Source organism: Gastrolobium bilobum, unplaced genomic scaffold (assembly GCF_033153095.1).
Source record: "Gastrolobium bilobum isolate Gb01-03AN ecotype WA unplaced genomic scaffold, APGP_CSIRO_Gbil_v1 utg11607, whole genome shotgun sequence".
NCBI classification, from domain to species: Eukaryota; Viridiplantae; Streptophyta; class Magnoliopsida; order Fabales; family Fabaceae; genus Gastrolobium; species Gastrolobium bilobum.
The window spans coordinates 243,591-256,834 of NW_026898683.1; the positions used below are offsets into that span (position 1 = coordinate 243,591).

Genomic DNA, 13,244 nt, shown 5'->3' on the forward strand with positions numbered 1-13,244 from the left:
AATTATAATCATATACGTCTCTTTAACTATATATTAAAAAAAAAAAAAACTTATTTGCTTCATTTATTTTAGTGAAATATATTTATTATATTATACGAGATAAAATTATCTCACGTGATTTTTAAAAAATAAATGAAATTCACTAAATTCTTCTTTTTTTTTTCTTTTTCTCTTTAATGGGTCTCACTTATTTTTTTTATGGGTTTGATTTTTTTAATGTTACTTTAGATAATTTTATCTAATGTTCATCGAAACGACGTCGTTTTGGGACGGAAATCATAGTGTTTTTGTAATTTTAATTTATTTCAGGGTTATAATAGTCTTTATCATTTTACTTTTTTAATTTTTCAACCCCAAAACGACGTCGTTTTGATAAACATTAGACAAAATTGTCTAAAGTAACATTAGGTACATTTTTCCCTTTTTTTATTGCATGAAATAAAATTCTCTCTTATATTATTAAAAATATTTTTATTTTATTTTATTGAGTAAATAAATGTCGAAACTCTATACGGGAATATGTTATTAGTTCCATCATTTACTGTTGATACAAACTTTTACGCAAGAAAAGTTACTTTTCATGTACAATAGCTTTAACCTTTAGGCAACGAAAGGAAGAATGCCCTAAATAAAGTAAAGGTTAGTCTTTGCTTGCTTCAGAGGTTAAAACTAAGAATTTAGGAATTAATAGTAGATTTGAACTTATCTTGAGTTACTGGGCCTTTTTTTTTTATCCATTGTCCAAGCTACGCTAAATGGACTTCGTTGGAGTTGTTTTGTTTTGATGAATTTTATGAGTCCCCGTGATTCAGTGTGGAGATGTCAAAAGAATTTAAAAGTGAATTTTGAGAATATATGAATGCCTTTTGAGTTGAACGTTCCATTCTGAATCTTGATAATGGTGCACAAATTTTGGAGATATATTTTGATGTAGTTGGACAATCTCACTTTGATTGTCAGGATCATCCATCAATCTCTAACTTAAATCCCTAATGGTGTGTTTGGGAGTTTTGAGGGAAAGGTAAAGAAGGGAAACTAAGGGAGAGGAAGGGGATTCAAGGGAAAGGGAGGGGAAAAAAGGGAAAGAAAATGAAAGGTGTTCTCCTTCCCTTATTTGGGGGCTTTTTGACCACTATAGCCTTTTTTTAATAATTAATTACCAAATTGACCCTATTTATAAACTATTTCAAAAATTTAACCTCTCCAGAAAACATAACACCAATCTGCCCCTGTTTGACCGTTGACCATGAAGCTTACCCGGGTACACCCCTACCTACCCGGGTAAATTTTAAAAAATTTTACCTACCCGGGTACACCCCTCCCTACCCGGGTATATTTCTTGAATCTGGAAAATGTTTGAATTATTTACCCGGGTAGAGAGGTGTGTACCCGGGTAAATAATCATAACTCAAGCTTTTCTCTTCTTGCTTTTCTTCTTTGTTTCTGGTTTCTTTTTCAAACCTTGCAGAGTCATTTTAAGAATGGCCAATTTCTGAGCATCTGAGACAACCCTCTCCAACATCTTCCTCTTGCCATCTTCAGTTGTCTCTTTTACAGTTTTCTACAACTCAAGCTTGTCAACGCCTAATTCCTTCACCTCTAATTCTGAACATTTTTTTGAATTGTCTGACTGGTGACATGTAATAGCATCCTTTGTTGGAGCAGAACCTTGATTATTTGCTTCACTAATCTCAGGCATATGATCCAGTGGAATATTTTTCATCAATAACCTGTTTTCAGATTTTGTTCTCCATGCGTTAGTCCTTCAATTTAGAGATTTTCATTTGCTGTTCACACAAAGAGGATGGGCGCACACAACCAGTTTATGATTATTTACCCGGGTACACCCCTCCCTACCCGGGTAAATAATTCAAACATTTTCCAGATTCAAGAAATATACCCGGGTAGGTAGGGTGTACCCGGGTAGGTAAAAAATTTTAAAATTTACCCGGGTAGGTAGGGGTGTACCCGGGTAGGCTTCATAGTCAACGGTCAAACAGGGGCAGATTGGTGTTATGTTTTCTGGAGAGGTTAAATTTCTGAAATAGTTTATAAATAGGGTCAATTTGGTAATTAATTATTAAAAAAAGACTATAGTGGTCAAAAACCCCTTATTTGGGAGATAAAAATCCCCCAAGTTTTGAGGGGAAAGTAAAGAAGGGATCCAAGAGAGAGAAAGGGGATTCAAGGGAGAGGGAGGGGAAGGAAGGGAAAGAAAATGAAGGGTGTTCTCTTCCCCTTTGTTTGCGAGTTAAAAATTCCCTCAAACTCCCAAATTGAGGGAACTAATTTTAAGGATAAAAAGGGTTTTGGAGGATTTTACAAAAATCTCCAATTTCCTTCCTCCATTTTTTTAAACTCACAAATAAGGAGAACACATAAGTAAAATCTTCCCCTTCCTTCCTTTTCCTCCTAAACATGACTCCCAAACAAGCCCTAAATGATAATATTAGTTATTTCCTATTTTATCGTAAGTTTCAAATTTCAAATTTTAGTTAATTTCAAGATATTAGAGCTAATTGACTTTTAATAGGAAAATAATAACGGGGAAGGATATTGTAACAACCAACTAGTGTTACTACCAATGTTAGTACCAATCAATTTCACCGTTAGATCGATTATGTTGATCCAACGGTTATATTTATTTCCATCTTTGTATGGTTATGATTTCCCATATTTAATATTTTATATTTATTTTCATCTTTTTATGGTTATGATTTTTCATATTTAATGTTTTCACATTAAACATGGAGAATCATAACCATACAAAGATGAAAATAAAAGTAACCGTTGGATCAACATAATCGATCTAACGGTGAAATTGATTGGTAGTAACATTGGTAGTAACCCTAATTGATTGTTATAATATCCTACCCCAATAATAACAGGATAATTATTTACTTGATAAAGAGGTAAGGATAGTGTGAGGAAGTGGATGATTCGTATGGATTTTTTTCAATCCCTTCGGTTTGGAAAATTTTTTCAAATCTGATCCAATTCAGTCCAATTTTATTCGATTTGGATTGGATTGGTTTTCGATTTTTTGAAAAGCTTATAATTTCAGCCTTACAAATCACTAGCTATATCAAAATGAAATCATACAAACTTGAAAAATTCAAGTCTTCAAATTAGAATAAATCTTAAAACTCATAAAGAGTTAAAATAGAGTAATAGTCTACTCTAGATTCTGGAATGAAAGTGAATTTTTCAGATACGCAAATGAATGTGAATTTAAGAATAGTCTACTCTAGGTTCGAAACTAAGGGAGAAACTGAGTAAAGGTTACTGAATTAGGGAAAAGAACATTAGCGGAACTTCAAAAATAATAAATACATAGCACATTGCATCGGTTTGAATTTGATCAATTTTCATCACTAAACCGAAAACCGATCCAATCCAATTAAAATATACTGTCTCTTTTTTTCAATTTTTTATCTTTCCCTTATCGGTTTTTTAATTTGATCACTGTGATTTGAATGAGTTTGGATAAGATGATGAAGACCCTGATTGTTTTTCTCCTCGTTATAAAAATTTATCAGGCTTGTGAACCCAACACCCCGTTTGCTTTAAATCAACATGGACAAAAGTCGAAGGCTCCCAGAAGTAATTTCATTCTTTCATGATCAACAACTTATGAACCAGCCTCCTCAAGTTCTGGAATAGGCCCTGATATTGTAGAATGGATGTTACCCTTAGCCTTATCTGTTGTTATTGTTTCAATATTGTAACTCACTGGAACTGCAATGTCTTCTAAATGTTTCAAATGCCAACGTGTTAGATTTTTAAATAATTGAATCACTAAATCAATCACCAACATACATTCAATGGTTAAATTTATTAGACAAATTATCAGGGTCAAATTATATATTTACTCGTTCTTTTTCATAAGATGCAAATGCTGTAGATCCCCGATACATTTTTCTTTACTTTTAGTATTGATTACTTGACTGTTGTCCACCCTCAACTATTATATGCTCGGTATACCATCATGTTAGGACATGGGATTGTCAGTTAAAAAATAAGCAATTTTTGCCAAATGATCAAAAAGACATGGCCCTACAGGATGGTTGATCTAAAGGAAAACGACACATAAGACAGTATACAAATGTTTGAAGGGTTGGAAGTATTCAATAATAATGTTATCTGTTAGGCTGTCACAGCTAGTACTGTTTCATTTCAATCACAACCATATAGTTCAAATATATTTGTGTTCTCAACACAGTTGCATTTAGCCATAGAGTAGTTATTCTTTTCTCCTTTGTTTAGATAACATGTTTGAACCATAAGGAAATCCCAAATAAATTAACAACTAGAGCCAAAACTGCGCGCTGTGTGCAATTGTAGTCAATACTTACAATTTCTTGCTAGTGATGAGTCTTGAACATACTCAATTCAAGAATGTTCCAGGGAAAGAAAGCATTAACAGTTCAAAACAAAAAAAATAGAAAAGTTTTCTATATGGTACCAACCTATCAAAACTCTTGATATCCAGATTTTCTTCCTGTAGCCTCTTGCCTTATATTGTGTCCCTCCAAAGCCAGAGCATTTTCTCCCCATTCTCCAACATTGCACAGCAAGTCAACGTTGACCACTTGTCTGAGCAAGATTGGCTCATGATATATGGTCTTGGAGACTCATGATTGGTCTATAGCTTTCACTTTCTTCGTTATCCTCTTGTATCTGAGCTCCAAAATGAAATTCAATTGATCCTTCCCCATCAAACTTATCAGAACTTTCCTGAATATATATACCAAAGTCCCTCTTACCACTGGTAGATCCCTTGTTGAAGCAAATACTTCCCCATTGAATTCTCTCAGAGAAAGATTTCCTCCCTATATCTTTGTCAATTGAAACTCTTTTTCGGTCATCTTGAGCAACATTTTCCCAAGCACGACTCCACTTACAGGCTCTATTGTCATTGACCATGTTTAGTTCAATGGATTGGAGATCACTATCAGCTGAGTCATCTTCATTCTCCACTCCATCCCCAACATCTAAATCATTCACTTTCTCTATATTTTGTAATTCCCAACATGTCTTGTTTAAGTATGACTCAAGATCCTTGAGTTTTTTAAACTCTGGATTAACATCACAGTTTTCTCCTTCCTTAGTTCCGAAAAAACTTTCAAGCTCATTTCTCATATTCTCCAGCACAGCATTTTTCTCCTCAAATTGGTATTTAGCCTCTGAAAGCTTCATATGGACTCTTTCCTCACGCAAAACATCTGCTAACTGATGCATTTCCCTCTCCTTTTCCACCTCTTCTCGGACTTTAGCTGATTCCCTTTGCAGTTCTTCTATCTGAGCTCTTCCTTCCCCAATGCCTTTGGCTAGTTCATCACAAATTTGCTCCAGAATCTCTTTTGCTCGCTTCTCCCTTTCAAGCTCTTTGGACATTTTTGAATTAGAAGCTTTTGCATTAGCCATTTCTTTGGCAATCTTTTTATTCAACCTTTCAGTTTGCCTTCTTAGCTGCTTCTCCACCTCAAGCTCTTGTGCTGTGCTCGTTATGGCATGGTGAACCTTTTCTCGTTCTCTTCTTTTCCAAGCATTCTTTTCTTGTGCAAAATGCTTCATGAGACACTTGATATCATCCTTGTTGGAGCTTTGATCTTGTATCAATTGATCAATTTGGTTTCGAACCCGATCAAGCTCACTACTCACAGCCAAGATGAGGGGTATGCTTGATGAATGCTGCTCTTGAAGGCACATTTCTTTTAAGACCTTTAGAATCTTCTTCGATGTAGATAAGCCACTTCTAGCTTCCTTCAGATGGTTCTTGACTCTAACCCTGCATTTTCCACAATTCTTCTTGTTTCTTTGCTGATTCCCTACCTGTTGCATTTCAACATAATAATCCTTCACAACCATGAGAAAAAAAAATAAAAAATAAAGAAGAAATCATTATGCCTAACACCACTCTCAATTAACTTGGTCAGATCTACATTATGTTTCTCAAGACCTACCAAAAGTCTTGGTTGTTACTAGTACTACAAACCAGTGTCGATTTGAAAATTGATCATTCTGAGACATGGTAAACAATTTAAAAATCTCACAACCAATTTATGTCATTGTTTTGTGTAGTAATTTATCATCTTTTTCATCACTTTATTTAATATACAAAAAGGTAACCGGATGATCGTTCATAATGAATATGCCTACCATATTTCTAATTGTTTTGATAAATTACTATACTATACCTCCTCTAAATTGGCAGTGCTTCTTTTGCGGCTATCATCTTCAAACCCTTTCATTCTCTGCACAATCAATTGTACATAAGAAAACATGATTCATGCCAGACCCTATGAACCAGAATAAAAACAGGACAGTTCACAAATGAAGAAAAAAGTGATACTTTGAAATGAATTTACCTCAGAAAAAGGACTATTCAATGGATCTGAGATATGTTGCCCCAATAAGCTTGATCTCAAGGCTTTCTCTCTGTTTCCGATCATATCCTTGCAGCTTCTCATTGGTTCCTTCTTGATCATTGATTTAGGCAAATCATTGATTTCCCAGAGTGTAGCAGCGAGTTTTCTAGCAGACACAGAAAGTTCCTTCTCTTCGGAGAAGAACCCGGAACCAGAAGAAGGAAAAGCTGCTTTTGTGAGCTGAGCATGGTGATGATGCTTCTCCATAGAAGGTGACCTTGTCCTAATCTTCCACATGGATGAAGGGGTTCGGTACCCTCCTTTTCTTCCCCACCAAAATGGCACGCTCGAACCGGTTTCTTCTAACCAAAGAGGAGGAAGAGGACGAGGAACAACCTCGTTTCCTTATCTTGTTATGCTTCTCTTTCAGATTGTTTGTCTGACACAAGGACATAGTGAAAATTGTGAGGGACTATATTTGCAGGCACAGAATATCCCGAATTTAATTACGATTTGATTTGATGATAATGAGCCAGTTATGACCTGCACCATGATCTTTTTCCAATGTTTTGGTAAGCTGAAATTCTTCTTACTTGTGCATCTGATATGGCGTATTTGAATGTCTAAAGGGATTTTGAGGACCTGAAAAAGTGGGAACCTGTCAAAACATATGAGAAGATACGTTTGAGATGGTAATAAATGGAAGCATTAAGTTGAGTTGGGCCGTCACAGAATCTTAGAGAGAGAAAGGAAGAAAGAAAAAAGTGAAGAGAATGAAAGTGATAGAAGAAGAAAAGGAAACACTGTTTATTGGCCTTTTGGTTCGTTAGAATTTAGAAAATCCCCTCCTTAAAAAGACCAGAATGGAGGACAAGGTAGACACGTTTGGCAGCAAGTGCATCCAATCTGGGACGTGCATGTGAATGTGTTGCGTTAAAACTTAAAAATTACGTCCATTGTAATATAGCACGTGAATGTTTTGTTTTTTTGTTTTGAGTCTCGGTTCTAATAGCAATAAATATTTTTTTTCACCTCAACAAATTTCACAATATCCGTTTTAGTTCCTAGCAAATAAAAAAATTATTCGTAGTTCCTAAAAAATTTAAAATAAACTTATGTAGGTAAAATTGTGGTCCTTCACAAATTAAAAAAAGACTCACATTAGTCCTTCGAAAGGATTAAAATAGATCCATTTTAAATTTTATAGAACCACGAATAACCTTTTTATTTACTAGGTACATGGTAAAATTTACTAGGACCGAAAAGGATATTTATTTATTGAATTGTATTGTATTTTTTTTTTTTTTTTGGAGAATTGAATTGTATTGATTCATTTCAACTTGATCAATTCTCCTATTCTATTATTACCCTTATCTCACCTGGAATGTTCTTCACGTCACACGACTTCTCACGCAGTCTTAAACGCCATTTATTAATTAATTTGTCATTATTCCTTGAAATTACAAACTAAATTAATTTTAATTGGATAATCAGTCCCAATCAATATTGTCAAAATCGAATTTCTGCATGTAAAATTTGCAAAATTAACTTGGTCTTTTTTAAAATAAAACTGGATCATGAATTAAAAGTTGATCCGGTTCAATTTTTAGTATATATAAAAAGGTTTTAATATTTTTAAAGTGAATGTAGATAAATTATCTACATTCGTTCTCGAAACGACGTCATTTTGGATTGAAAAAATAAAAAATTTAATGAAAAATACTATTATAATCCTGAAATAAATTATAATTACAAAAAAATCTTGATTTTTACCTCAAAACGACGTCATTTTGTACTCAATGTAAATAAGCTATTTACATTAACCGTAGAAAAAACGAACTCATATAAAAAAAAGTAAAAACTTACTTTTTTTTACCGTTTTTTATATTTTTAAGCTGTATTTTTACCTATTTTTGCTAATAAATATTTTTATTTATGTTTTGGTGATATGTACGACTTCAATAAAAAAAACGTAAATTAGTCACATTTTTTACAAAAAGTGGTTCCAACAGTAATTTTTTACGCGATTCAGGATAATTCTAATTGAATAAAATACGAAAATGGTTACGATACCTTAAGATATGCTACTTAAAAGATAAATAATTAAGGATTTATTAAATGCTGATTTCTTAAGAAATATTTTATTATTAATTACTGGAATATGTAATAAGTATCATATCAAGAAGATAAATAAATAAAAACCGAAATAATGCCATTAACAAAATGTTGATTGTTTATCTCTTCTCACCAAAACCCAACGAAGACATCCCCGTACCATCAGGAGATATTAATTGATGCATTGAATGCTAAATAATAAGGGCGATATGAGTGGTAATTGTCATGATAATTTGATGCATTGAATGCTAAATAATAATGAGGGCGATATCAGTGGTAATTGTCTTCATAATTTGGTGGATAGCAAAACCGGTTTTATGGAGATAATCCCAATATTTGAGTCAAATTAAGACAGATTCTATTGACGTTTTGGAGAAAAGCAAGTTCACATAATTCCATCAAAGCAAAACCTGAAACTTCAAAGGAAGATAATTGAAGGGGTGAAAAGAAAACAAAGAAAAGTCCTTTGGATATTTGGCAAAAAATAAAAAAAAGTACGGAAAAATATTTGGTATGTCAATTATATTACAAACTCCAAAATTTCAATCAATCATATATTACACTCGACGCGGAACTCGGTGAACTGATCATCAGACCGTTTCAGGTTAAACATTGGACCGGTCATGTATTGACCCGGTCAAACTCGGTGACCCGGTCGGGTCATGCATTTTAAAAAAAAAAAAAACGGTTTCATCTTATAAAAAAAATATAAAACTTATTTTAAAATTTTTTTGAAATTTTATTTTCTAGTATAATCTTCTACAATGACCTCTTAGTTTTCAATACTGAAGCAATTTGTGGAATAATAAATTAGAGAATGTGACATATGTCATTTTAATGTAGTTGAATTTAAAAAATATGAGTTCAATGTCATTGAGAAATATGTTTATGGGGATTTTGAGTTGCAATTTAAATTGACATAGTAATAGCATGCACTTTTATTTATTTATGTTTTATATTTTTTAGCTTATTTAGTGAATCTTGCTTAATTCATTTTAGATATGAAGAATATAATTGAATTTATATGGTTCATATTTATATATATTTTTATATATCTATAGATATCTGGATCAACCAGTTAGACCAGTAACCCACCGATCTGACCAACGACCCAGTGACTCAGTACCTCTACCGGATCGATGCCCGAATCAGATTTAACAACCGTGATATATTATCAACAAAAGAAACTCACTTCTTTGATACAAGGAGGTGAACTTTCAGGGCACGAGGTGGGGCCCTCGTAAACGACTGAATGATTAGGAAATCATCGCTGGATTTTGAGCTTTAACAAATCCAATGGTCGTAAAGAAAACAACACAGTGCCTCATGGCTGAAGCATGGAGGACCCCACCCCTTTGGTTCTTTTGCCAATTTGGTCACACACCCTAATCTTCTAATGTTGGAAGGGAAACATACTATGTGACTTCACTTGGTCCATTATGTCTACAAGTATTAGGGTACTTTTGCATACCAATTGCGTTTTTATTTGTTACCCAAAGTTTATCTTCTTCCATATATATATAATCGCTGTTATTATCTCATTAGGACTAATTGGGATACCCTACAAATTACCATCATTAGACACAACTAAAATTTTAGCTGGGAAGGAAAACAAGTTTTATCCCATTTATAGCAGAATGGAACATGTTGACATTATTGTTTTGGAGCAAGATAAGAACACTTATTGTGAGAAAATAAGTTATGTATAGGAGACAGATAAATTATTGAAGTTTAAAGAAAATAGGAACCACATTTGTCAATCTTTCGTCATCCATGCACATGTTCAGTTTGTGGATAGAAGTCCTTATGCCAAACATTGCCAACAAGGCAAATAAGATGCTCAAGATTTTATGTTTCCTTCACATGATGCTAAAGACTTGTTATTAATTAAGCTCTGCATACCCTGGTGAAAAATTCCAGGACTAAAAAGAAGCATTAACATAATTGAATCAGACAAGTACAATAATAGTACTATACAACAATGAAGGCCATATTACAGAGACTTTTCCAAGTATCCAAGTAAGAAGGAGGAATGCGGTAGAAAAAGTGATTATTTGTTTTTGTTTTCTTATTTTATTTTTACTAAAATAAAACTCTGTGGAGTAAACTTGGTTTTGGTGGATGGGGTTGTTTGTTACTCAATAACGTTGCGCAAAGTAGGAGCATTAGGATAGAGTGGGGTCTACATTAATCCCCTCATAATTCACTCCAGCTGGCAGCTGAAATAGTTTTTAAGGATATATTTTAGAAGGTAAAATAAAAAATTATAATTTTTAATTAAAAATAATTATGGTAAAATACATAAATAAATTATATAATTATTAAAATATTTTTTGATTTTTAAATCAATATTATATCACTCTATATTTTATTTTTAAAGTGCATTCCAAATAACGTTATTGCCCACCTTCTAAAATTTCAGCTCAAATCTCAAATAGGCTTTTAGCTACTTCGTAGGCTTAAACTAAGCCCATATTTCGGCCCAGACTTAGCCCAGGCCTTTATCATTATTACATGATTATAAATAAGAACAAAAGAGAAAATAATTAATTGATTGGATTTTAATAAATTTTCACAATGAAAGAGTATATTTGTCTAAAAGGTTTGCAAAAATTTATTTAGATAACATTGTCTCCTGCATACATCTATCAAAATCTGAGTTGGTATTTCTTTTATTTTTTTTAGTTGTGAGCCCACTTGATTATGTCTTAGAGGTGGTAAAATGGGTCGGTCCGCCTCGACCCGCCTCGTATTTTAATATGGGTTGAAAATCTTAATCCATCCCGTTTTGTGGTGGGTTGGCGGGTCAACCCGCTTAAAAAATAAAAAATATATTAAAATTAAAATTAAATTATATTTTTTAATTTTATAATATTTCTTATTTTCATTTCACAATCCCTTTAATTTTTTTCCAATTTCAAACCTAAATGTATAATAATATTCAGTCAAATAATTTTTAGGAACTTATTTTTGCCTAAATATATGGATAACCTTTGTAATAAATAAAGTTTTTATTTTTTATTTTTTTTAGGAGAGTACTAATATAAAAAAAATTCATATCACAAAAGTTTAGTGACAAATAAAATACTATCTATTAGTAAACAAAAATTTGACCCGTGGGCCAACCCGTCCCAACCCACCGCCAACCCATTTTGACCCACAACTAAGAGGGGCAGGTTGAGATGAGTTTAAAAATATAATCCAACCTGTCCCGTTTTGGCGGGTTGGCAGGTTGACCCGTCGGGTTCAACCCAAATTGCCACTTCTATTATGTCTAGAGTGAAAAGACAATGTTTTCTTCTATATGAGGAGAAAATATAGAATGAAATTGACTGTTTTAATTTTTTTTCCTTTTTTTCATCCTTTTTAATATTTTTATTTATTTATTAAGACTTCTACCTCTACTCATAAAGCCAAAGGTATCTTTGTAGAAAATAACCACATTTTTATGAATATCTGATTATATGCTTTTTCATTTTCATATGAATATCATGTTAGAAATTTTTATAATAGTTGTGGGCTTCAATCAATTGTAGTTTTTCTTTATTTGATAAAAACGGGCTAAGTCATGATCCATGTGGGGGTGCAGTATAAAGCTTATTTAATTAAGTGATCCTTTTGTTTAGGCTTGGATATCTGTAAACTGATTAGTGTGGGTAACAGTGTAGGCCTAACCCATAGGCCCATGATGGGAAGGGGATTAGGGTTAATAAGTTTGGCTAGGTCCCCTCTGCATTCACAACGTGTTAGAAAACTGTTACTCCACAATTCGCCCCATCAACGGTTGTGATCAGGGAGTTGTCTGAATTGCAGAGGAAGATTCTGGTCTTTCCGTTGCAGGAGACAAAAATCAAAAATCATGGTATTAGAGAAAACAAGAAGCCTTCCAGAAATCAAAAATCATGTCTTCAACAAGTAAGCCTAAATCTTTTGGTACTCTAATTTCATATAATCATATTTTGAAATTTCTTACATTTGGTATCAGAGTCTAGATTATATGATTTAGGACCCAATTATTTGTTGTTGGACATGATTGCATATTTTGGGATTTCCTTGCCGTCATCTGCTCTTGAATTTATTAAATTAATATTTATTTTATTTTATTTTGAAAAAATTAAACTCAATGATTTTGGCGAATTTTATAGATCCAATTTTAAATCCCTAATTTTTTACATTATAAGCATCAAACTTCGATGCTTGCTTTCATGGTTATGGAGCATTTGAAATAGATGCGTTGTATTCAACAAAGAAATCCGAAACATATTTTATTGGACCATTCAAATGATGAAGCAATTCGTTAGTGAAATACCGTTTTTTCAAACAGACATGGAGTTTTGTATATAATATATTGGGATTTATGAATATTATGTTATATGATGAAGCTTACATCATGTTACACTCACAATGCAAGTGGGTCCCACAAGTTTTTTGAGGTTATAGATGAAGTTATTGGAGGCTCATTGGACTAGAGATTTATCTGTCCAAAGGAAATAGATTTTCGAACCCAATGTTATGCTCATTAATTAACTCATCTGAGATTCTGACCTTGGTTTAGAGCTTGGTTTTTTTTGATACATATTTCGGGAATTTTTTTTCTATACATGGTTATCTATTTCACTGTGGCTACAATGAACAGGGTTATCTATTTCACTGGGCTGTTTTGTTGAAAGAAATCAGGGCATTGGGCTGCGGAATGGGTTTCAGAAATTATTGGACGTGGCTTTGATCTATGATGATTTTAATATGGCTACTACGAAC

General features: G+C 32.9%; 1 protein-coding gene across 1 annotated transcript; it reads right to left on the reverse strand.

Annotated features, from left to right (window-relative positions):
* Positions 1–4,611: 4,611 nt before the first annotated feature.
* On the reverse strand, positions 4,612–6,668 carry LOC133318293 (uncharacterized). The gene is made up of 3 exons (XM_061520287.1): positions 6,372–6,668; positions 6,201–6,257; positions 4,612–5,835 (listed from the first exon to the last, which is right to left on the reverse strand). The coding sequence occupies exons 1-3, from the start codon at positions 6,666–6,668 to the stop codon at positions 4,612–4,614; spliced, it is 1,578 nt and encodes a 525-aa protein (XP_061376271.1).
* Positions 6,669–13,244: the final 6,576 nt, after the last annotated feature.

What these genes read in the sequence shown, in the direction of transcription:
- LOC133318293 (XM_061520287.1), bottom strand. Translation starts at nt 6,668, where the DNA reads ATGTGGAAGATTAGGACAAGGTCACCTTCTATGGAGAAGCATCATCAC. An exon ending in TGAATAGTCCTTTTTCTGAG is followed by an intron (nt 6,258 to 6,371) that starts GTAAATTCATTT and finishes TTGATTGTGCAG; the next exon opens with AGAATGAAAGGGTTTGAAGA. An exon ending in GCACTGCCAATTTAGAGGAG is followed by an intron (nt 5,836 to 6,200) that starts GTATAGTATAGT and finishes GAAATGCAACAG; the next exon opens with GTAGGGAATCAGCAAAGAAA.